At 53.3% G+C, this 24,471-nt stretch overlaps 1 protein-coding gene across 6 annotated transcripts in view; it reads right to left on the bottom strand.

Moving 5' to 3' along the window:
- The window catches only part of SLC43A3 (solute carrier family 43 member 3), a 28,961-nt gene extending 10,656 nt beyond the window's left edge, over window positions 1–18,305 (bottom strand). Inside the window, exons 1-11 of one of the 6 annotated variants that reach the window (XM_069553186.1) lie at window positions 17,962–18,305; window positions 15,700–17,053; window positions 14,752–15,248; window positions 13,588–13,699; window positions 13,376–13,466; window positions 8,178–8,338; window positions 6,697–7,150; window positions 6,192–6,321; window positions 3,685–3,731; window positions 560–636; window positions 244–336 (exon numbers count right to left, since the gene is read on the bottom strand). In XM_069553186.1, the coding sequence (XP_069409287.1) occupies window positions 244–336; window positions 560–636; window positions 3,685–3,731; window positions 6,192–6,321; window positions 6,697–6,880 (531 nt within the window). In that variant the 5' untranslated portion in view covers window positions 6,881–7,150; window positions 8,178–8,338; window positions 13,376–13,466; ... (2 more) ...; window positions 15,700–17,053; window positions 17,962–18,305. Of the gene's footprint in view, window positions 1–243; window positions 337–559; window positions 637–3,684; window positions 3,732–6,191; window positions 6,322–6,696; window positions 7,151–7,595; window positions 7,728–7,790; window positions 8,088–8,145; window positions 8,339–8,916; window positions 9,387–13,375; window positions 13,467–13,587; window positions 15,249–15,699; window positions 17,054–17,961 lie in introns of those variants that run through there. The other 5 variants (XM_069553183.1, XM_069553182.1, XM_069553185.1 and 2 more) reach the window with 5 other exon arrangements.
- Window positions 18,306–24,471: the final 6,166 nt, after the last annotated feature.

The following is a 24,471-nucleotide window of genomic DNA, read 5'->3' on the forward strand; positions in this document are numbered from 1 at the left end:
AATGCGCCCAGGGCTGCCGAGCTGTGCGCTAAACGGGGTGCAGGTGCCAAGGTTTACGTCGCCATCAGCTGTGCAATGAACCATACCAAGAGTCCAGGTAAGAATCCAGGGCCGAAACTTATTTCTAAGAATCAGTCTCGGTCCAGGCTCTTGCCTTCTACGCCAGAAGCTGATTATGGATGCCTGGGGCCCACCCCAAGGCCCAACCAGCGGCGGGGGACACGGGCGATCGCCACCCTCTACCTTGATGATGAGGAAGACCGCCGAGGAGGAGTCAAACGCTCCGTTGTACATGGTGATGATGGTCGAGCGGTGTTTGCCAAACAGGTTCCCGATCTGGAGAACACAGGACCAGCCCGAGTCACTCACTCGCCCGTGGAAACACTTCCTATGCGCCCAGCAAGCGTCAGGCCCTCGTATGCGGAACCCCCTCCACACCAGGAGCTGCCGCTCCGGCTGGGGCCCACCCCATCAGAGGCCACCAAAGCAGCAGGGGCTTGCGCCTCCCCCACCCACCCCAAGGTCCTGCCAGGCGCCCTTGGCCAGGGCGGGCTCGCACCTGCAGGTTGGTGATCAGGAACAGGATGCCCCCCACGGCGAGCATGGGCATGGCCAGGAAGAGCAGCACAGCTGTGTCTGCAAGGATCCAGACAGAGGCGGGGTGACGCCACCTGGCAACCCAAACACGGAGCCCCGCACTCTGGGGCTCCCCCCTGCTCCCTACAAGCCTGCGCTCAGGGCCCCGATTCTGGGCAGCCCTTCCAGCACCCTCCAAGGGTCTCAGGGGACTGTCAAGGCTGCCTCACGTGCTCCTGCAAAGGGACCTCCTCCCCATCAAAGATGACCCTTGGTCGACGGCAGGCTGGATGTCTAGACAGAGAGGCAGGACTCGACCCGCTGCCCGCTTCCTTCACTAAATCACACGCAATCCTTTTCATCTTGACACTGCAGGGGAGAGGCGCCTGGACTGAGCACACACACCCAGCCTCTAACTCACTGCACTGAGCTGGATTCTGAATCTGCGACTCAGTCATCTCATCTGATAAATGGGAACAACAGTCCCTGCTCGTCTGCCTTCCTAAGGCACTGTGAGATCTGAGTCAGAAAATGCCCGTGAACTGCGTTTCCCCTGTTCATTAGACTTCAAGCATTTCCTTTGTTTGCCTGGCGTTAGAAATGTGGGATGAATAAAAAGAATTTCTTTCCCTTGAAAAGACCGACATGTGAAAAGAAAATAATCATTCCAATAGCTCTGGCAGCTGGTGGGCGAGAAGAGCAGGACTGAGAAACAAGGGCTGGAGCTGGTGCCAGCCGCTCAGTCGCAGCCGACACTGCGCAGCCCCGTGGACTGCACCCCACCAGGCTCCTCTGCCCGTGGGCTTTCCCAGGCAAGAACACTGCAGCGGGTTGCCCCTTCCTCCTCCAGGGCATCTTCCCGACCCAGGGATTGAACCCACGTCTCCTGCACTGCCAGCGCCCTTTCGGGTCACTGCCTTCTTTCTGTCCACCTTTAAGACCTGGGCCACAGGCCGTGCCTGTCTTTTTTGCTAAAAAAATTTTTTTTTTAATGTGACTCACTATCCAAAAGGAATCTGTTATTTTTGAAGGAAACTTTACACTTGGGGTTGCCTGGTGGCCTTGTGGTTAGGATGCCAACTTTCACTGCCATGGCCAGGGTTCAATCCCTGGTTAGGGGACTGAGATCCCACAGTGAAATAGAAGGGAGCTGAAAAAAGGGAAACTTTATATTACGAGTGTCAGTGAAATGAAACTGGTGTTGCTTGTTGAGAATGCGTGTGTTAGTCACTCAGCCGTGTCCAACTCTTTGCAACCCCATGGACCGTAGCCTGCCAGGCTCTTCTGTCCATGGAATTCTCCAGGCAAGAATACTGGAGTGGGTTGCCATTTCCTCCTCCAGGGGATCTTCCCAACCCAGGGATCGAACCCAGGTCTCCTGCATCGCAGGCAGACGCTTTACAGTCTGAGCTACTAGGGAAGCCCTAACTATAAAAACAAGCACAATGAAAACAGTGTTAATAAATTGTAACTGAACGCAGTTGCACTTAGAATGTTCAAAGCCTGATTTCTGCTCTTGCCAGTGTTAAAATTACCCCAGCCCTATGTGATTTTCTGAGTGAAATCAGAGGCCTGAATGAAAAATAAAAACAGAGTAACATTTCCACCACTGTGACTCAACCTTAACATAGCATATGTGTGCTTCCTAATAATATTCTCCAAAGTAACTATCATTCTAGTAACCATTCCCTACCTGGAGACACACTGTAAACTTGCTCATTTTCGAGCATTCACACTCCTTACCATTCAATTTCTGTCTCTGGAGAAGGTGCCTCCCCAAATGCCCTGAAGGTTGGCTGAGGTTCCTTTCAAAAATAGCATCACTGTGGTCTCAACACTTTTTCCAAAATCAAAAAGCTCCATTTTCTGGGGGGAGGGCAAATGGCGGCTCCAGTGATTCACAGATGGGAGTCAAAATGTAGCCAGTCATTACCTCCACACTCAGCCACTTGAAAGTCATGTTCAGGCTTTTAGGGACGAAGCCCTGCTGATGAGCAGAGTGGGTTTTAAATAACTGGCTTGAGGTGCCAGGCTACCTCCCGAGGTCTGTCCAGAGAGAAACCTCAGTCGGCCCGTGTTCACTGAACACCAGTGCAGACCGCCAGCGTCGGGCAAGCACCACTCACAGCAGAGCGAGGTGCTCTCACCTCCTAAGCCCAAAACTGAGCCCCACAACCTGACTCCGGAGAGAACACCGAAAGGCATCTGTTGGCCTCTGTAATGAGATGCTGCTAGCAAAGAACACAGCCAGGGTCCCAGCCCCACCCCCCACTAACTTGCTCCGGGGCCTTTTCTAAGTCTTTGCAAGGGGGTCTCTGACCTCAGTTTTCTCCTCTATGCATTCCCCACTTTATTCCCCATGAAGAAAGTGGGGAATAAACCAGACTGGGCACTGAACGGTGGCTCAGATGGTAAAGAATCTGCCTGCAAAGTGAAAGACCCGGGTTCGATCCCTGTGTTGGGGAGATCCCCTGGAGGAAGGGTAAGGCTACCCACTCCAGCGTTCTTGTCTGGAGAATCCCATGGACAGAGGAGCCTGGTGGGTTACAGTCCACAGGATCACAGAGATTCGGACTCGACTGAGCGCCTAAACACATCACACATGCAGACCAGTAAGATTTGAGGAGGAAAATTTTTTGACTACCATAGAGTTGTCGGTCTGCACTCTGCTCAGTCAGGATATTTTCAACAATTACCATTTATATTGTGGTTTCTTTTCTTTCGCCTTTCTTTGGCCGTGCTGCACAGCTTGTGAAACCTTAGTCCTCCGACCAAGGGTCACAAACACGAGCAGAAGTGTACACAGGGCTGCCGAGGGATTCCCTACTATTTCATTTTTCAAAAAGAGAGGACATTTTAAGACATAACAGAAGGATGCAGTCTCTTGAATCAATTCTTCCACTCTGAAGCAATTTCTCCCCTGTCCTTATTACTCACATTTCTCACTAAGCTGTTTTTAGAGACCAGCAATAACGCCCTCAAGGGCCCTTTCCAAGCTCAGAGTCTGTGGATCTGAGTAGTTGCGGGGCCAGGGTCCCCCCCATGACCCTTCTGCCCCTGCCCCGTCCACCAGGTGCCCGAGGTCACGTCCCTCCCGACGGCGCTCACCTGTAGAGGTGAAGGCTATGGTAAGCGTGGCGCTGGTGTAGAGAAATCTGGAACAAAGAAGGGGAGACGGAGAATGTCGTCACGGAGAGAGAGACCTGGGGGACTCCCCTTGTGACCCAGTGACTAGGACTCAAGAGCTCCCAACGCGGGGGCCCAGGTTCAACTCCTGGTCAGGGAACTAGACCCCACGCACCACAACTAAGGCCCAACACTGCCGAACAAACATTTCTTTAAAAAGGAGAGACGCGTGGAGGGGCAAGGATGTGTGGAGCCAAGGTCCTCCAACCTGGAAGTCCCAACTAGCCAAGCCCTTAAAGAAAGACGTTTGTGCCTGGTCTACAAAACCTTGAGTTCAAACGGCTCTTGCTGTGTGACCTTGGGCAAGGTACTACACTCTCTTAGAAGCTTCTTTCTATAAAGGAATTGACTGGACTGATCCAGACCCCGAGCTTAAAGTTCTAGGATGCTATGATTTCACGACCAAGATCCCAAGGTTACTGGGATCTCTTAGAAGTTTGGGCATCCTGTAAGGCAGAGGGTAATAAAAACAGGGCTTATGTGTGATATTCTGATTTATGACAAGAACTACACATTTGGTCCTTGTCCCCAGGCCTTGATACAGGGGTTCTAATAATTTTATAAGTTCCTGCAGAGAAGACACTATGAGCGTCTTTGTTCTACTGTTCCGATGAGATGACTGTGGAGAGGTGGAAAAGCCACAATGAGATGCCTGGAATTTCGACCCCTGCATCCACTTCTCTACAGAGAGGGGAGAGGGCTGGAAGTGGACTTAATAATGGATCGTGTCTATGTGAGGAAGCCTCCATAAAATCCCCTAAGTGTGGAGTGTGGAGAGCTCCCAGGTTGGCAAACACCTCCACGGACCAGGAGGATGCTGCACCCCAAGTTCACACAGATGCAAGAGTTCTTGGGCTCGGAACCACTGCCCACCTGGCCCTGGGTCTCTTCACGCGGCTGTTTATCTGTATCCTTTATCATGCCCTTTCAGGAACTGGTCAATGCGTCTCCCCGCGTTCAGCAAGCCCTTTTGCAAAGCACTGAATCCAAGGAGGTGGTCAGGGGCATCTCAAGAGCTGTAGCTGACTCAGACCTTGTGGGGAACCTGGGGCCTGCCACTGCAACTGGCATCTTAGCGGGGCAGGGGCGGTCTGGTGGGACCCAGCCCTCGACCTGTGGGGTCTGCTGCAGGGCCTCCAGAGAGTGTCCGGACTGAGTTGAATTATAAGACCCCCAAGGGCTTCCCTGATGGCTCAGCGGATAAAGAACCCGCCTGCAATGCAGGGAACAGAAGAGACATGGGTTCAATCCCCAGCTCGGGAGGATTCCCTGGAGGAGGGCATGGCAACCGCTCCAGTACCCTTGTCTGGGAAGTCCTGTGGATGGAGGAGCCTGGCCTCCAGTCCACGGGGTCGCAGAGAGTCAGACACGACTGAGCAGTTGGCACACACCTAAGACGCCCAGCTGATGCCAGCGGATGGCCTGCCACTTCCTTTCTGACACATCTGTGGACCAGAAGTGTCTCAGAAGCGACATGTTCCGTGTAAAAGTGGAGGAGCAAACACAGGTGGGAAGACGGGGTTTTGCTTCACACACTCAAGGCTGGAGAAGAGGGAAAGGGCAAAGGCAGGGCAGGAAAGAGGAGGAGGCACAAGACTGGAGTCCGAGGACGACAGAGACGGTCACCCAAGGGCTCAGAGAGCCAAGGACCTGCTGCGCCATCCCGCCACGGCCTGGCCCAGCCGCCCTCCAGTCCCTCCAACAGCTGAATGCCCCGGACCTCCAGGGAGACGCCCGCGCTGGGTCCTAATCACGCCCCGCAGGCCGCCGCTTATCACAGAAGCTGGCCAGCTCAGCGGAACCCCTGTGAGCCAGCGTGGCCCTCCTTGACTACTCGGCCTGGGCACCCCTGCGGGAGGGAACCTGAAGTTCCCGCCGCCGAAGACACCCCAGGGCGCCGTTCTGCCTAACTTCTGGGAAGTGACAGGGTAGGGGGAAGGCCAGGAGGAGGGTGGCGAGGAGCCACTTGGGTGTGATGAAGACACGGGGTCCCCTGCACCAAGGCAGAGACAGTTCCGGTTTTCTCTGTGGCCACACCGCTCAGGACCTCGGCTCCCCGCCCAGGTGTTGAACCCGGCCCCTGCAGTGGCAGCTCCAGTCTCACGAGTGTCAGAGGCAACTCTAGGCTTTGCTGATTTCACAAGCCCTGCCCCAGGCCAGCACCCCCCACGGGAAGCAGGCCTGACCTTCTGCCCGGTTCAGCGCAACCGACGGCCCAGTTTCACATGCCACAGAGGAAGGAGGAGAAAAAAGGGAAGCAGCGGCTACGGGAACAGGCAAGGTCGACACAGGGTGTCCACACCCAGGCATGTTCCTGACAGCGCTGCTGGAGCAAAGGGGCCTAGCGGCCTGGCCTAGGGCTCCCTGCAAACAACGCCTCTGCCCACAGTCCTCTTGCCCAGCCCTGGCCTGGTGACCCTGGGACCTACATGGCGATGAGGCGGGCCACGGTGGTCTTGAAACGGTCGAAGATGTAACCCATGGGGAAGGTCATGAAGTTGTTCATGAAGGAGGCCAGGGTGAAGATGAGTGAGAACTGCTCGTCCTGGGCCCTGCAATCTGGAGGAGAGACGGGCCCATCTCAGGAGCCCAGGCAGACGGGCCAACCCCCACACCTGTCCCAGCCTCCCTGGCAGGCAGGCACCCAGCCTGTTACCTGTCCAGGGCAACCTCTTCCATCTCGGACAGCCTGCCGGCGGGGAATGTTACCCATTTCACAGCTAAGCCGTGACGGTCGCTAATCAGCCCTTGGGAGTGGGCACCTCCCTCCCCAGGCGCTTCTTAGGTCCAGGTTGAGGATGGGGGAGGCTGACGCCCCCTTTTTCTCACCATAGAAAGCCTGGCCTGGGTGGGGGTGGGGGGGCCCGGAGTCCTGTCTAGCCCTTCTTCCCACCACCTGGGATCCAGACTCAAGAGAAGGTCCTGCTCCCTTACCATCCAGCCCGGTGGCATTGCCCAGTGACCCGGCATCCGGTTCGCAAAGCTCCTCGAAGTAATGCTGCTTTTTGAAGACATACACCAGAGACGTCCAGCCAAAGAGGACGCCCGCGAAGCCGAGGCACTCCAGGAGCCCTGTCAGCAGCGTGGCCACACGGAAGGGCAGGCCGCGGCCCTGCATGGCGCCAGGGGGGCCAACGCCACGGCCCCACTGGCGGCCTCCGGGCTGACCCGGCCTGGCGGCCTCCGGGCTGACCCGGCCTGGCGGCCTCCGGGCTGACCCGGCCTGGCGGCCTCCAGGCTAACCCGGCCTGGTGGCCAAGCCCTCGGAAAATTCCTAGGGTCTGGGTGGTCCTCTGGTTTCTGGCTGTTTCCGGCTTGTGCAAGAGTCATCCACCCGGCTTCTCTTGATCCTGTTAAGTCAGGCGGAGGCTGCTCGTTCCACAGGGTGCTGTGGGTAGGATAGGGCGGACCAGGGGTTCTTTGTGGGACGGAGGCCAACTGTTAGACACAGTTACAAACCTTCTCCATCCCACAGCTGGCAACAGCCCCAGCCGCTAAGGAACAGAAGCAGTTCTGGGCCAGGCACAGAGGCTGGGGGACCCCGCACGAGTCCTCCCTGAGCCGGCCAGTAACTTGGTAAAGCGGGTGTTTTCCTATCTTCAGTTCACTGACAAAAGCGCCGAGAATTTTGTCTTCCCTAGGTGACGTGGGCTGATAAGTCACGCAGCCGGCAGGGCTAATAGCAAAAGCATCCCCCCAAGCACCCCCGCCCGGCTCCAAGATCCCCCGCGATCCAAGTCTGGGACCCCCGAAACCTCCACCCCCACGCCCCACGCCCCTCTTTCCATCACCATCAGCCGGGAAAGCACCCGGGAGCCGCTCCCCACCCCCACCTCGCGGCCCGCGGCCCGCGGCCCCCAGCACGTGCTCAGCCGCCCTTGGGACAGGAGCGCCCAGTGGTTTGCGCAGCCCCGGAGCGCGCGCCCCCCCCCCCGGCTCCGGCCCCGCCCCCCGGCTCCGGCCCCGCCCCCCGCGCCCCCGGCCCCGCCCCCGGCCCCCGGCCCCGCGCCCCCGGCCCCGCGCCCTACCCGCTGGCCCGCTCGCCGCGGTGCCCTGGCGTGCCGCCGCGCGCCCGCCGCTCCCCGGCCCTCCCCGCCCTGCGCGCGCCTCCGGAAGCCCGGGGCGGGGCGGTGGGCGGAGACGCCGCGGGGCCCGCGCTCTCCCTCTCTTTCTTCTGGCCCCGCGCTCGCCATCTCGCGGCCTCTTTGACCACGCCCGGGGGCCTTTTCTGACCCCGGCGGCGTCCGTTTTCCTTTCTGATCCTCTTTCCCCCTCCCAGCTGCCGTGACCGACGTAGTTTTAATGCTGCTGCGCACACGGTCAGCAACCCCCGCCCCGCCCCACGGAAAAAGATAATAAACTCACGGCACACAGAGGGCTTACCCGCAGACAGACGGACGGACACACACACACACCCGCTTCCTTGGGCTCCACCTGGACCACGTGGGTGGGCACACGGTACGTTTCTTCCCATTCACCCACCAACTCGATCCTTTCTCGAGTTTATGCTCCTCGCGCCGCAAGCAAATCCCAGCGGAGTCAAATCCCAGCGAAGTGAGAGAACCGAAAACAAGAACTGGAGGAAAAAAAAAAAAAAGACCAAAAAAAAAAAAGTGGCCGGTATGTCAGTTATTTCAGGAACTGTTTCCTCCCATTGCAGTCCGTGCCTGCGTGCCCAGTTCAGTCGCTCAGTTCTGACTCTTTGCGACCCCGTGAACTGCAGCACACCAGGCCTCCCTGTCCATAACCAACTCCCGGAGCTTGCTCAAACTCATGTCCATCCATTCAATGTTGCCATCCAACCATCTCATCCTCTGTCGTCCCCTTCTCCTCCTGCCTTCAATCTTTCCCAGCATCAGGGCCTTTTCCAAGGAGTCAGTTCTTTGCATCAGGTGGCCAAAGTATTAGAGCTTCAGCATCAGTCCTTCCAATGAATATTCAGGACTGATTTCCCTTAGCATAATTCTTCCGTGCTCAGCTTCTTTATAGTCCAACTCTCACATCCATACATGACTACTGAAAAAACCATAGCCTTGGCTAGACAGAAAGGTAGCAGAAGCAGAAGAGATTAAGAAGAGGTGGCAAGAATACACAGACAAACTGCACAAAAAAGATCTTCATGACCCAGGTAATCACGATGCTCTGATCACTCACCTAGAGCCAGACATCCTGGGATTCGAACTCAAGTGGGCCTTAGGAAGCATCACTATGAACAAAGCTAGTGGAGGTGATGGAATTCCAGTTGAGCGTTTTCGAATCCTAAAAGATGATGCTGTGAAAGTGCTGCACACAATATGCCAGCAAATTTGGAAAACTCAGCAGTGGCCAGAGGACTGGAAAAGGTCAGTGTTCATCCCAATCCCAAAGAAAGGCAATGCCAAAGAATGCTCAAACTACCGCACAGTTGCACTCATCTCACATGCTAGTAAAGTAATACTCAAAATTCTCCAAGCCAGGCTTCAACAGTACATGAACCGGGAACTTCCAGATGTTCAAGCTGGATTTAGAAAAGGCAGAGGAACAGAGATCAAATTGCCAACATTCACTGTTCATCGACTATTCATCAAATCCATCCAATAGTCATCAAAAATCCAAGAGAGTTCCGGAAAAACATCTACTTCTGCTTTATCGACTACGCCAAAGCCTTTAACTGTGTGGATCACAATAAACTGTGGAAAATTCTTAAAAAGATGGGAATACCAGACCACCTGACCTGCCTCTTGAGAAATCTGTATGCGGGTCATGAAGCAACAGTTAGAACTGGACATGGAACAACAGACTGGTTCCAAATTGGGAAAGGAGTACGTCAAGGCTGTATATTGTCACCCTGCTTATTTAACTTATATGCAGAGTACATCATGAGAAATGCTGGGCTGGATGAGCACAAGCTGGAATCAAGATTGCTGGGAGAAATATCAATAACCTCAGATATGCAGATGACAACACCCTTATGGCAGAAAGTGAAGAGGAACTAAAAAGCCTCTTGATGAAAATGAAAGAAGAGAGTGAAAAAGATTCAACATTCAGAAAACGAAGATCATGGCATCTGGTCCCATCACTTCATGGCAAATAGAGGGGGAAACAGTGGAAACAGTGACTGACTTTATTTGGGGGGGCTCCAAAATCATTGCAGATGGTGATTGCAGCCATGAAATTAAAAGATGCTTGCCCCTTGGAAGAAAAGTTATGACCAACCTAGACACCATATTAAAAAACAGAGACATTACTTTACCAACAAAGCTCTATCTAGTTAAGGCTATGGTTTTTCCAGTAGTCTTGTATGGATGTGAGAGTTGGACTATAAAGAAAGCTGAGTGCTGAAGAATTGATGCTTTTGAACTGTGGTGTTGGAGAAGACTCTTGAGAGTCCCTTGAACTGCAAGGAGATCCAACCAGTCCATTCTGAAGGAGGTCAGTCCTGAACATTCACTGGAAAGACTGATGCTGAAGCTGAAATTCTAACACTTTGACCTCCTGATGCAAAGAACTGACTCACTGGAAAAGATCCTGATGCTGGGAAAGATTGAAGGCTGGAGGAGAAGGGGACGACAGAAGATGAGATGGTTGGATGGCCGACTCAATGGACATGAGTTTGAGTAAACTCTGGGAGTTGGTTATGGACAGGGAGGCCTGGCGTGCTGCGGTCCATGGGGTCACAAAGAGTCGGACACCACTGAGCGACTGCACTGACTGACTAGACAGACCTTTGTTCCGAAAGTAATGTCTCTGCTTTTTTTTTCCATATATTTACTTTTTATTGAATTTGTTAATGACACATAGTTTTTGTATGCTTTTTAATATGCTGTCTAATGTGCTCAGTCATGTCCGACTCTTTTCCACCCTATGGACTGTAGCCCACTAGGCACCCTTTTCCCCTTCTCGGTCTATTGGACTGTAGATTCTCCAGGCAAGAATGCTGGAGTGGGTTGTCATTTCCTTGCAGCACCTGCAGGGAAGCAGACAGTGCTCTCAGAGGGGATTAAGAATGCAGGAAAACAGGATGCTGGCCCTGGATAGTTAGCATCTTATCTAGGAATACCTTCAAGAAGTGGAGATTCTTGCCTGATCCCCTACTTGTCTGCCTTTGATTGGCAGTTCTCTTTTCCTGTATGACAGTATGGAGTGGGTTTTCTTTTTTTTTTTGGGTGGTGGGGGTCGGGTGTTTGCGTGTGTGTGTGTTGTCTTTCTCCAGTGAAAGCTCCTAGATATCCTGGCTCCTCCCTTAGCTCTTTGGAGCAGTTCCTCGGAACTCTCGGAGAGGCTGTGTCCCAGGCTGCCGGCTCAGAAAGCTCCCTGAATGAAACATAACTCGCCACTTTTGGTTTTTGTTGTGGGTTTTTTTTTTGTTTTTGTTTTTTTTCTTTTCAGTGGACAGCACCTTTTCAGAGACCCCCACCCGGAGTGGTGCAATTCGTTTTCACTGCCCAGGACCCCTTTGATTACTTCCTGCCACACCCCCAGCCCGGGTTCTGAAAGAGTCAACCCTCCAGACCTTGCTGATTAAGTATTCATTCACTGCTCCATTTTTTATTAATCAAAGACGTATATAATTGCCCGCCAGAGCTTGTGATCAGCAGGAGAGAGCCGGTCAACCCAGCTGCCCTGCTCCCATTCCTGCCCAGAGCAAGGGAGCCGCTGGCTTCCACAGGGAACGTTTCCTGTTTCCCGTGGAGAAAGCTGAATTGGGGGAGAGAGCTTCTTGCATATTCAAGGCACTCTACAAACCCCCATGCCCAGCCTCCTGGGCTCCTCCTGGGGCTCAGGGACTCAAGCTATTCCAAGCCCACCCTTCCTTTTAATGAGGAAAAATTAAAAGATTAGGAGGACAGTGGAAAGTCAGAACCAGGGAATATTTTCAGGTCACTACCAAAACAGAAAGGAGAAAGTGTGGCCAGCCAAGCAGAGGGCAGAGGTAGCTCTGACCCTAAACCCAGGCACTCAGGGGCCACGTGAATTATGGAGCCGAGCCAGCCCCCTGGCAGGCGGCGCTGCTAACGGGAGCCTGCCGGTTGATGCAGGAGACACAGGAGACGATGGCTCTGTCCTTACATCAGGAAGACCTCCTGGAGCAGGGCAGGGCAACCCACTCCAGTATCCTTGCCTGCAGAATCCCGTGGACAGAGGAGCCTGGCGGGCTACAGCCCGTGGGGTCACAAAGAGTCGGACACGGCAGAAGCAGCTTAGCGCACCTGCAAGCCAGCCCTTTGTAGGCCCCACCTGTGAGGTGGAGCCTGTAGCACCTTAAATTAAGGTTCTAACCATGTCACGAAAGAAACAGGAGACGGGCTGATGAAGGTGTACAGCCAGCCGGTAGCCGGACTGTCCACCGTAGTACCGGGGATTCCAGGGCCCGCAGAAGCAGCCTTGGGAGGGGACTTCAGAGGGACTTGCCATGACTTGTCACTCTTAACACTCCCAGGCTTCACACTGGCACATGGGACGTCAGTCACTTGCCTTACTGACTCGGCGGACAGGAGTTCGAGCAAACCCCCGGAAACAGTGGGGGACGGGGACACTGAAGAAAACAAGTCTTTTCTAAAAAAAAAACAAAATTGATCGATGGGAAGAAAACAGAGAAAGAAAATATAGCAGCTCAGGATAACCAGGACCTAAGACGCAAGATTTTCTGTTTGATGGCAAGATACAAAGACACTGAAATTAATTCAAGCCCTTTTGCCTGCTCTGGCTTACATGTTGGTCTCTGGGGGACCTGAGGGATCAGCAAGTGCAGAAGCAGCAAGGGAGGGAACACAGTCAAAGCAGAGAGCAGGAGAGATTCTCGAATGTAAATCCAGGCCCGGAGCTGGGACCGGACAGGCCGTCGAGGCTCTGTCCACTTGCCGGGTGCTCTCTCTGCTCTCAGTGGCCCCCCCCACCCCCACCCCCCAGCTCTGTCTGCAAAAGGTATCCTTCTGGTCACGTGTCCCTCTCGCTGACCCCGTTGGGATGCGATAATAGGATATTCTTTGACCCATTCCCGTTTTGTGTGGTTTGAGTTCCAGAAGCCAGGAGAGGCGGATGCTACTGAGATGACTCTCGAGCCTGACTCCGATGAGGATCAGCCCGTAACATCAGAGAGCGGGATGCTTACAGTAAGATCCGATGGTGCTCCCGGAGATCTTCCTTCCTTCCCTCTTCACTTCCTTCCCCTTCACTCTGCCTCTTTTTTTAATGGATCGATTCGCTCCACAAACATCTGTGGGGCACTCTAGGCTTTGTTCCCGGTTCTGGGATTCAGAGACAAGAGACTCACCACCTTCCCTCCAGGAGCTCACGCTCTAGCTGGGGAGCCAGACAGAGGGGCCCCCAGACAGTCTTGCAGGCCGAGGCCGCTTGGAGCCTGGGCAGAACGAGAGCACTCAGGAACCGGCTAGAGCAAGGCGGCGGCACGCTTGAGGCTGGAGTGGCTGCCTAAGTGCGGCCTTTGGATGTCAGCCCGCATCAATCAATCAGGTCCTATCGATTGTGCCCCTTAATATCTCTCCTCTGCATCCTCGGCCACTGTCCCCTTCAGACACTCATCGTCTCTCCTCTGGACTTTTCCTGTTTCCAAACCGTCGCCCTTCTGCTGCAAGAGTTACGGTCGTGGTTCCCATTTGATGACCCTGCTTACCTGTTCAAGGCCTTCCCTGGTGGCTCAGCCAGTACAGCGTCTGCCTGCAGTGTGGGAGACCCGGATTCAATCCCTGGGTCGGGAAGAAGCCCTGGAAACAGAAATGGCAACCCACTCCAGTACTCTTGCCTGGAAAATCCCATGGACGGAGGAGCCTGGTGGGCTACAGTCCATGGGGTCGCAAAGAGTCGGACAGAGCGACTTCACTTTACCTGTTCAGACCCTTCCCAGAGGAGAAGCAGTGGGCCTCTTGCTTCCCAAGTACTGGTGCTGGGGGGCAGGTTTCCTTCCCACTGTGAGCGTGTCTGGATACGCAGGCTCCACCTGGATGGATGTCATGACGAAGGGGTGGGGAGGCAAGTGTGTTTATTTAGGTCAAGGAAGAACCGTTTGCCAAACAAGGCGATAGGGATGAGTTGCACCCAGCCATCGCCCGGCACGAGCTGTGACTGGCCCTCAGCAGCGTCAGCTCCCCGTGCAGCCGACCTCTCTCCTCCTCCGAGAGTACTCGGCCAGGACCGACCCCCACCCCCGCCTCGGGAAAGCGTCCATGTGCTCTCTCCTGCCCCTCCCTCCCTTCCAGATATTTATGTGTGGGGACTTCCCGTGGGGTCCAGTGGTCGAGACGCCACCTTCCCCGCGCAGGGGGCGCAGGTTCAGTCCCTGGTCAGAGAACTAAGGTCCACACACTGTGGGTGCAGCCAAAAAGTTTTTTGAAAAGACAATCTCCAAATATTTTTGTGTGGATAAAGCGTGAACCATTCCTATAAAGGGCTCTGATTTCTGACATGCTGAACACAAGCAGAACAAAACAGAAGCTTTTGGTCTGTTCGTAACCTGGGCTTGCTGCAAACCAAACTGATTCCCCTGGCTATGGCCATGAATGAGGTTCGGAGGCCCTCCTTCAGAAGGCAAAGTGTAAACGCACACATTTCCTGTTTCATCTCAATCGGGGAGAAAAATGCTAATCATCTCGAGGCAATGAAAAAAAAAAAAAGACACTGTCTTTGGGCCCATTACTGCTCTTGCTGACCTCTCTGGGTTTCAGTGTCCTTCTCTATAAAGTTGGAATCAGGTTGCTATATAGATTAAAGATGTAAGGAAATTGTCCAATTAGTACACTAGCTAATTAATAAACAGCAGCTGTTGTTGTTAAGAAAACTTACTTAGTTACCAAAAAACAGGGAGGAAATCACAGTCATATTTGAGAAGGGTGGCAAAGTGCTCCTAACAGTCGAAAGGCTGAGCTCTGTTCCAGAAACTCTGCCCCCGAGATCTGAGCTCTAGCTGCTCCCAGCTGTACAGCCCTGTGACCCAGGGTGGCCCGTTCACAGCACCGACTGGGCTGGTCCAAAGCAGGGGCCGGGTGGACTGACCTCTGAGCTGCAGAAGGAAGCCCGCTGAAGGACGGGGAGGGGCCGAGTCTCACCGCTGGATCCTTGAGCAGGTCCCCTGGTGTGTTCAAAGCGGTCTGAGGGCGGTGGGCAGGCACCCCAGAACCCTGCGTGAAGGTGAGGCCCCCTGCCCCACTGGGAAGACCTTTCTCTTTATCCTAGAGTAAATGTGGAAGGACCCGTCCCCCAAAGAGGCGTGGAGGCTGGAGTCCACAGATGTTAAAACCAGCTCAGCCGGTGCCAGCGATAGCGAAGGGAGTCACGGCCCCACCACACTCAGCCTCCGGAGACCCCCACCTCCACCCACCCCCCTCCACTCAGCTCTCATCTGACGTTCATCAAGCCACCGGTTGTTGGTAACTCGATCTCCTGCACGGACTCTGCTGGAACAGAGGGCTCTTGGTGCCCTGTTGACTCCTGAGTCTCCAGAGCTAAGGACCAGGCTGGGAGATGCTGTCGACACCAAGGCCTCCCCGCCCCTGAGAGAGAGAATGACAAGCGTCAGGAGGCTTCTTCACTGAGCGCTGACCGTCTGTAGGGCATTCTTCTAACTGCTCTGAGCTTGTTGTCTCTGAACCTCACAACAATCCTGTGGGGATCGGTGGTGGTCTTAGCATCCATTATCGGGGCCAGCTGAGGCCCACCGGGGCCAAGCAAGTCCCCCGGCATCACCCCTGCAGTACGTGGCAGGACTGGACCGTCCACCCTGCTGCTCCAGCCGCGACAGGCGTTCTCATCCTGCACCCCACCCTTCCCTCTGCCGGGGTTCCCACAAGGGCGGGACAGAGCTGGGATGAGGTGGGTGGGTAGCAATTATTGGTAACAGGGATGGGAGTGGGTGCCCGCTTCGGAAGGCAGCCTTGATTAAAAGGAGAGCAGAGTGTTGCCTCTCTATTCACCCACAGATCTGCATCCCCCAGCCTCACTCACCTGGCAACCCGCACCCACCATCGTGGATTCTGCTGAAAAGAGGAGATGAACCCAGGGGGAGAGACGGGATTCCCAGACGAAAACAGCAGGATTTTTCAGATGCCCAGCTCCACCAGGAGAAAAAGAACAGGGAAGAGCTGGGGCCAATGAAAACACTTTTGTTTTGTGGAAAGGCAAAGGGAAGTGGGAAGTGAACGCAGAGTCAGTTCTTAGGTAGGTTAGTAAGACGTCTGGTAGGAGTCTCCCCAAGGAGGAGGGAGGAGCCTCCCCAAGGAGGAGGTAGGGGTCTGGGGTTCTCAAGAAGCAGAAAGGGACAATCACTTTTTTCTACATTGCTTTGTCTTAGTCAGTGTATCTTTAATTTAGTCCATTTATTTTTATCAATGTGTCTAACGATGTATCTTGCTCGAGGACATGTTTCTCCTTAACAGGAACCTTCTGACAAATCTGGAGCTCTTAAAACTTGTATACTGTAAGACCTTTCTATTATAAATTCTAATCTTGTTAATTTGAGCTGTACTTTGGGGGAGAGGCTCTGGTAAAAATATAGAAGGCCTTGCTTGGACTAGCGAGGGGGGCAGTCTCCTTCCCCCTTCTGATGTCTGTGCCAGAAGCTCTCTCTGTCCCCTATTCACTTTGATAAAACTCTGCTACACCAAAGCTCTTGAGTGGCCCAGCCTGGTCCCTGGTCACGAAGTTAAGTCCTCTTCTTCGGAGATCACGAACCGGACAGCGTTCTCTGTCAGCTCCCAGAAGCGGGGCAGTTTCCGTGGTGCTGGAGGGGTGGGGGTGAGGAAGTACCTGGGAGGGGCTGGTTTCCGCTGCCCAGGAAAGCACGAGGAAACCCTGGCGCCCCCCAACCTGTTCTCTGCCTCTCCTCCGGGCCCCACCAGAATCACGCTTGTGGGGAGATCAGGGAAGGCCCCCCAGGATCTGCAGACAGAACAGGAGACAGAGAAGCAGGAGGCCTGGGGGCCGGGCCCGGCCCTGGGAACCAAGCTGGCTCATCGGGAGCATCTTCTCCTAGGGGCCTGTGCTGAACCTGGCTCAGCCCCACCCCCGGTGATGCTGGGATTCTGTGCAGAGGCTGAACAGGCTTGGGGATCTGTTGGGGGGCAGCAGGAAGCACCCCTCACCCCCAGGCTGGAGGCCAGACAGGGCCTCGGTGGTGAGTCGCCCTGGGGCTTTCTGCTTGGAAGTTGAAACGGCCTGACAGTGACTCAGAAACCACGGAAGTTCTCAAGGCCGCCGGGTTCTTGCAGATCGCACAGCCAGCTCTGCGAAACCGCAGGACAGGCTGTGCCCACGCTCCCGGAAGGAGCTGCGTACTGCGGAGAGCTTCTGCCCTGCGGGTCTTAAAGGAAACACAGACTCAACGCCCCTCACCTTCTTCTCGTAGAATTCTCCTCAATGAAAGCATCAGTTTGGATGTTAACAAAGGAACACCCTTGACAGCCACTCTGAGTGCTGCCTGTGGGCCCAGCACTGCGCTAAGAGCTACTCACGTGTGATGTATAATCATTTTATCCTTACAGCTACCCCATAATGTGGCTACTATTGTTATGCCCACTTTAAAGGTGAAGGACCTGAGGCCTAGATACCGAGTCACGCAGCCAGTACGGGCAGCCAGTACAAGCAGACTCCAGAGCCTGTGTTTCAGCCTCTAAGCATGATCCCTCTTCCTATGCCATGTCCTCCTCCTTCAGGAAGTCTTCCTTGAAGCTCCTTCCCCCCCGCCCCCAGAAGCCCCTCTCTGTCCTCTACACTTTCAAAGGGCACATATTCATGCCATTCTTTGGACACCTTTCTTATACTACCCTGTTGATGTCTCCCCTCCAGCCTCTCCCCGGGAACTTAATTGTTGTCATGGGGTCGGGGTGGGGGTCGGGGTGGGGGTTGGGGGGAAAGGAGCGGGGAATGACCTAAACTAAACCAACTCACAAGAGGCTGACTGTTAAACCTGAAATGCAATTTATTAATTCACACTGAGAAATGAAACCATCTAGGAGACAAGAATCCTGAGGTTGGCTGGTCAGCACAATCTCTTCAGGAAGGACAGACTTTTGGGAAAGGAAATCAATACTTCGTTCAATCCAAAGTCAGAGTGAAGGGAACTGATGGGTTGACACTTAGGAGAAGGCTGACGCACTCCTCTAGAGCCTCCTACCTGCCAAGGGTCGAGAATATCCAAGGCAGGGGGCCACAGGGGTGTCCTTTTCTCTGGACAGTGCTGGATTTTTCTGGCTTCTGCGAAAATCCTACCTGTACGGCTGCTTCATGTATCAGGATCGTGGCTGGCTTTTTTGTTCGCTTGTATTAAATTCTGCATATTTGGTAGAACTGCTCGGCAGTCTCCCGTTGAGACCCGCTGAAGAATCGTCGATATGTGCCGGCAGCGTCGTCCTCGGCAGAGCCTTCACTTCCCTGTTGTCATCTCGTCTCCACGTGGCCTTGCTGTAGAGGGACAAAACACGGAGCCAGGCTACCCGGGGGGACCCTGGTGTCGGCTTCCCCATCTCTAGGTTGGAAATAATAACAACACCCTCCTCATCATTTGTTGAGAGAGTTGAATGAGTTAATACACATTCAGTGCTTCGAACAGTGTCTGGCATCTGGTAAGCACTCAATACTTGTTAGCAATGATTAATAATTAATCCAATAGATGAAAACACTGAAGCCCAGAGAGATAAAAAGTCAACCAGTATCATACAGTCAGTAAGTGGTGAAGACAGAATTCCAGATCTAACTGGCTTCCTTCAGCTGCCAAAGTCTTTCCCCAAACCAGTTTCTTATCCTTGATCCTTCATGAGAATCCCAAGGAAGGCCTGTTTTAAAAATGCAGATACCCACCTACCAGGGTGGGGGGAGTTTGAAAGGGTGAAAAGATCACAGAAGGATGAGGCTGCTGCACAAGTGGAAATAGGCAGGGCCACACTGAAAACTGTCCGGCAGTTTCTAATCGAGACAAACACACACCCACACTGTCAGCCAGGTTTAATCAGGGAAGCAGGCGTCCTGTGTCTATGGATTTGTCCTGGGGATTTCGACTTACCCAGTGCGGCAGCTGGTTAAGCAGTCTCGCAAGACTGTAGTTTTCGCATCTCATATCGGAGGTTGAATTCCATAGGTAAGAAAGTTGGGTCCAGGAGGTGGATATAAAGTGGCGAAGATCAAAAACAGGCTGGACCTGGGGCTTCACTGGTGACTCAGAGGTAAGGAATCCACCTACCAATGCAGGAGATAAGGGTTCAATCCCTGGTCCAGGAAGGTCTTGCACGCAGCAAGACAATGAAGCTCGCGTGCCACAGCCACTGAGCTTGGGCTCTGGGGCCTGGGAGCCGCAACTTCTGAGCCCTGTCGATCTGGAGACTGCTCTGCAACAAGGCAGGCCGCTTCAGTGAGAAACCCGTGCGCAGCAACTAGAGTAGCCTCTGACCACATCGGCTAGAGAAAAGCTCTCACAGCAACGAAAGACCCAGCACAGCCAAACAGAGAAATGAAAGTATCACAAAAGCAGGCTGGAGCTCATGAGAGAATCACGGAAGGACAGCCCGAGTCCCTGAGACTCATGTCTGTTTTTGCTGCCTCTGTCGCTGATGCTGTGGGCATTTTGCAGGAGCCAACATCCTTCCCCACTGGAGGTAACCTTCAGCCAAGCCCTCACGTCACAAAATCATCACGTCTATCCCTAGATATCTGCCCAACAGAAATGAGCGCAGCTCAGTTCAGTTCAGTCACTCAGTTGTGTCTGACTCTTTGCAACCCCATGGACTGCAGCACGCCAGGCCTCCCTGTCCATCACCAACTCCCAGCGTTCACCCAAACCCATGTCCATTGAGTCGGTGATGCCATCCAACCATCTCATCCTCTGTCGTCCCCTTCTCCTCCTGCCCTCAATCTTTCCCAGCAACAAGGTCTTTTCACGTGAGTCAGTTCTTCACATCAGGCGGCCAAAGTATTGGAGTTTCAGCTTCAGCATCAGTCCCTCCAATTAACACCCAGGGCTGATCTCCTTCAGAATGCACTGGTTGGATCTCCTTGCAGTCCAACAGACTCTCTAGAGTCTTCTCCAGCACCACAGTTCAAAAGCATCAATTCTTTGGCGCTCAGCTTTCTTTATAGTCCAACTCTCACATCCATACATGACCACTGGAAAAACCATGGCTTTGACTAGAGGGACCTTTGTTGGCAAAGTATGATTTCAATAAAGGTTTTAAAAATGGTATGCATTAAAAAAAAAAAAAAAGCTTAAAGAAAGAGCTTATGATGTGTGAGCCTATTTGTGTGACATTCAAGAACAGTCAGAATGAACTCCTGGTGAGACAGGTCAGAGTGGAGGTTGGTTCGGCCGAAGGGGAAGGCGGGCTCAGTGCTTGCAGCCGGGAGGGAGCACCTTGAGGTGCCTGAGGGCTCCGGCCTGGATCTGAGAGGTGTCACAGAGCTCTGTTCACAGGTAAAATGCTTCTGGGCTATACACTTAGGTTTGTGCTCTTTATCCTATTCATGATAAACTGTCATTTAAAACGAAATGCAGACTCCTCCCCTCCCCCCTCCCCAGAGATTCCTGATGCAGTTTAACGACCACCCTGAGGAAATCTCTGCCCTGTACCTCATTTCCTCTTGGATCTGCTCCCCTTTCTGTAGAGTCAGTCATCCTTGAATTCATCCTAAACCCAACTTCTTCAAAGAGAGAGAATATCCAATTTTAATCCTACATCTCTGGGATTTGAAAAGAAGCAAATTTCTGTTCAAAAAAACACCCCGAGAGTGGGACTTAAGCAGACAAAGCTTCCTGGTAACGGCCTCCGAAGGCGTGTGAACAATCTCTGAAGTTGAACTGCTCTTGGTTTTAAGATGCCAAGAAGCTTAATAGTTCCCCACTTTCAGAGACCGTTCCTTTGGGAACTGCTGGGAACCAGAGCCTCTCTGTGTTTATTACACTTGCCCACGTCCCAAACTCAGCCGCCCTCTCCCGGGGTGAACAGACCCAGGATGGCTGGCTTTGTCTCTAGAAGCTGCATGCTTTAGGGACCAGAGGTCTCACTCCCTGAGGGGAGGGACATCCTCCCTGGGGAAAGCTCTAGAAAACCCTCAGTCCCGAAGGCATCCACACAGTTCAAAACGAGCATCATCTGGGACTTCCTGGCGGTCCAGTGGTTAAGACTCGGCACTTCCACTCGAAGGGAAGGGGGCTAGGGTTCGATCCCCGACTGTGGAACTAAGATCCCTCATGCTGTATGGCATGGCCAAGTAATAATAAATACTACAGTAAAATTCAAAAGTGAACACAGCCCTTCTTCCCGTCATTTAGAGCCTCCTCCTGTGGAGGAGATGCTCCAACGCTCCAGATAGTCCCTGTCCAGTCCTCCCTGTACCCCCTCCCCGAGCCTGAGTTCGCATTCTTCAGAACTTTCCGCCGGCGGAAAGGCAAGAGACAGAACAGTCACTCGGATTTGCACAGTGCTGCACAATTCATCAGAGGCCCCCCCACCAACCCCCACTCCCAAGCACCAGCCCAACCAGTGAGAAGAGACGCAGCAGAGTCTTTGCGGACGCGTTTAGGCTTCCCTGAAGCTCAAACGGTAAAGAATCTGCCTGCGATGTAGGAGACCAGGGTTCAATCCCTGGGTCGGGAAGACTCCCTGGAGAAGGGCATGCACCCCACTCCAGTACTCCTCCCTGGAGAATCCCATGGACAGAGAAGCCGGGCGGACAGAAGAGCCGACATCGCCAAGTGTTCTCTCTGTGCCATTTCTCCCTGCCACGAGATGACCAGCCAGCCAGGGAACCCCGCCACTTTCATCTGCTACCTGGAGGAGGGCATGGCAACCCACTCCAGTATTCTCGCCTGGAGAGTCCCAGAGACAGGAGCCTGGCGGCTGTGGTCCGTGTGGTCGCTAAGAGTCAGACACAACTGAGCGACTAACACTTTCACCTTTCAGAAAGAGACAGACAATGAACAATAAACGAGTAAATAAATGTATGTAACGTGTTGGAATTGATGGCAGAAAAGAAAAGAGTACAGCGCATTGTCCAGCAATGATGCGGCTCTGGGTTTCATTCCACCCGCAAGTCCGTCCTGACGCGCCCAGGATAATCACAGTGGTATCAGCCTCCTGCCAGGGACGGATTCAGGAACCCCAACCCAAGTCAATCAGTGTATAATACCTTTCAGGTGACAGCTGTCTCGAGGGGGTTTTGACCTAAAATATCCCAGAGAGAAGGGACAGGCATTTGTCCCATGGCGGGGTACAGCCTGCTTTCTCCTCCCAAAGGACTAGGAAGCCCGGTTAAGCCAGTTCGGGTTGGATTTTCTGTAAAGTACTCTGTCGGTGAAGGGCATCCTTCCCGTTCTCACTGTGTTCCGGTTTGACCCTCTCACAACTCAACATAAACAGTTCCCCAAGGTTGTACATAAAGCGGTCTCCCCACTGGCCTGTCCCCTTGCTGGGTACCGTGGTAAACCGAGTAGAAAGAGCAGATGAAACCAAGGAGGGTCCTGGCATGCAGGAAAGGAAAACCAGGCCCTTATGGTCCTTCCCTCCCCATGTTGTGACTATCCGTGGATATCAGGCCCTCCTGAGCAGTATAACCTGTCTCCCCTCCTACTCTGTAGGGAGAAGGCATTTGCCTGACTTTCCGCCCGCCTAGCACACATGTCTCATCCAATCAGCAAACGCCCACAAGACCCTGGGCATAAAAGTGGATTAAGGACCCCTGTTCAATGTCAGTTCTCCTTTGAGCTGGGCTGCTGTTCTAACAGCATCTCCCACTCTAATAAACTTTACTTCCCTCTCATTCTGTCTCATGTCTGCAAATCCTTTCCCAACTCATGCCTGGACCAGGACAGTTACCACGCAGGACCAGCTGCCGTCCCCTCAAACCATCCGGTGAAGAATCCATGATCCCCACCTTAGAACAAAGCCCTTAGACTTAGAGAAGCCACTGAACTGTGTCTCGACCAAAAATCCACCTCTGAAGCCTCCCAGCTGCTGGCCAAAGAAGGGACAGGCGAAGGCTGTCAACAGGAAAAATAACAGAGACAGGGTGCCTGGGTCCTGCCTGCGCCGTGAGAGTGACGTCCTGCAGCCCGGAAAGCCACCATCGCTTAGGCGGGCCTTGCCTTGGGCAGGACATTCTTCTTTTTTTAATTATAAATTTTAAATTATTAAACAGGTAATACATGCACAGGGTTTTAAAACACAGGCAGCACAAAAGGTTACATGGTATCACCTAAGTCTCCCAGGGGATCCGGGGCAGGGCTGAGAGGTAGCTGAGGTGGGACCATCTCTAGAACTCTAATCCACAAGCCCCTCAAATTACCCTGAGACTCCACACAGTTTGCAGGCCAGACAAACCCTGCAGCCAGACCCTTCACTCCCGCTCAACCAGAGTCCTTCCAATACCCAATTCTGGGCAGCCACCCCTACCTGTTTTATTTCCGTTCTTCCGGAGGGAGTCTGTGTGTGTATCAGTATATGTGTGTATAACTCTCTCTATATATTTCATCTCACAGGGGTTTGGTACAAATGGTAACATACTATTATACTGTTCTGCACTTGGCTTTGCTGGTATCTTTGATATTGTTCCATATAAGAACATATGGGTGTGTGTGTATATACATTTTTTTTTTTTCTGTGCTGGGTCTTTATTGCTGCCTGCCGGCTCAGTAGTGGTGCTGCAGAGGCTGAGCTGCCCCAAGACAAGTGGGATCATCCAGGACCAGGAATCGAACCCAAGTCCTCTGCACTGACAGGCAGATTCTTAACCTCTGGACCCCCAGGGAAGTCCCAGAACATGTTTGCTGTTGTTGTGTAGTTGCCACGTCTTGTGCTGAGTAGCATCTGACTCTTCTGCAACCCCACGGACTGTAGCCTGCCAGACTCCCCTGTCCATGGGATTTCCCAGGCAAGAATGCAAGAACTTCTCTAGGGAACTCTTTACAATGCAAGAATCAAATCCCCGTCCCCTGCCTTGGCCGGGAGATTCTTCACCATAGAGCCACTAAGCCAACAGGAAAGCCCCTAAGAACTTACAGATTTTGTTCATTCTTTTTGACGGATGTGCTGAAATTTATGTGGACAATTTCCTATTAATGATACTTAGGTTGTGTTTCCTACATCACACGCTGCCACACACTATGCTACTTTGACTATTAAGCTACAGATATCTCCATGTCCGTTTCACGAATAACTTCAGGATGATGTCCTAAGCCTGAACTGAATGAATTTTGGAGTCCATGAGCATTTTGCATTTAATCTGCTATCTGCTAAGTCGCTTCAGTTGTGTCTGACTCTGTGTGACCCCATAGACGGCAGCCTACCAGGCTCCCCCCTCCCTGGGATTCTCCAGGCAAGAATACTGGAGTGGGTTGCCATTTCCTTCTCCAATGCATGAAAGTGAAAAGTGAAAGTGAAGTCACTCAGTCGTGTCCGACTCTTCGAGACCCCATGGACTGCAGCCCACCAGGCTCCTCCACCCATGGGATTTTCCAGGCAAGAGTACTGGAGTGGGTGCCATTACATTTAATAGCTGTTGTCAAATTCTCTTCCAAAGTGGCTGTGCTACTTAAGAACCCCATCCGTAATGAACGCGCCCACTCTGGAGGGCAGAGAAGGGGGAGCTGTTGGCCTGTTTGTTGTATAACCCTCATCACTAATAAGACCCAGGACCCGAACGGTGAAGGGGGCTTAGGGGTCAAACAGTATTTGACTCGGATCTGGGCTGTTACTCATCCATTGTGTGACCTGAGCAAACGCCTTAAACCCTACG

Source organism: Ovis canadensis, chromosome 15 (genome assembly GCF_042477335.2).
Source record: "Ovis canadensis isolate MfBH-ARS-UI-01 breed Bighorn chromosome 15, ARS-UI_OviCan_v2, whole genome shotgun sequence".
Taxonomy (NCBI): domain Eukaryota; kingdom Metazoa; phylum Chordata; class Mammalia; order Artiodactyla; family Bovidae; genus Ovis; species Ovis canadensis.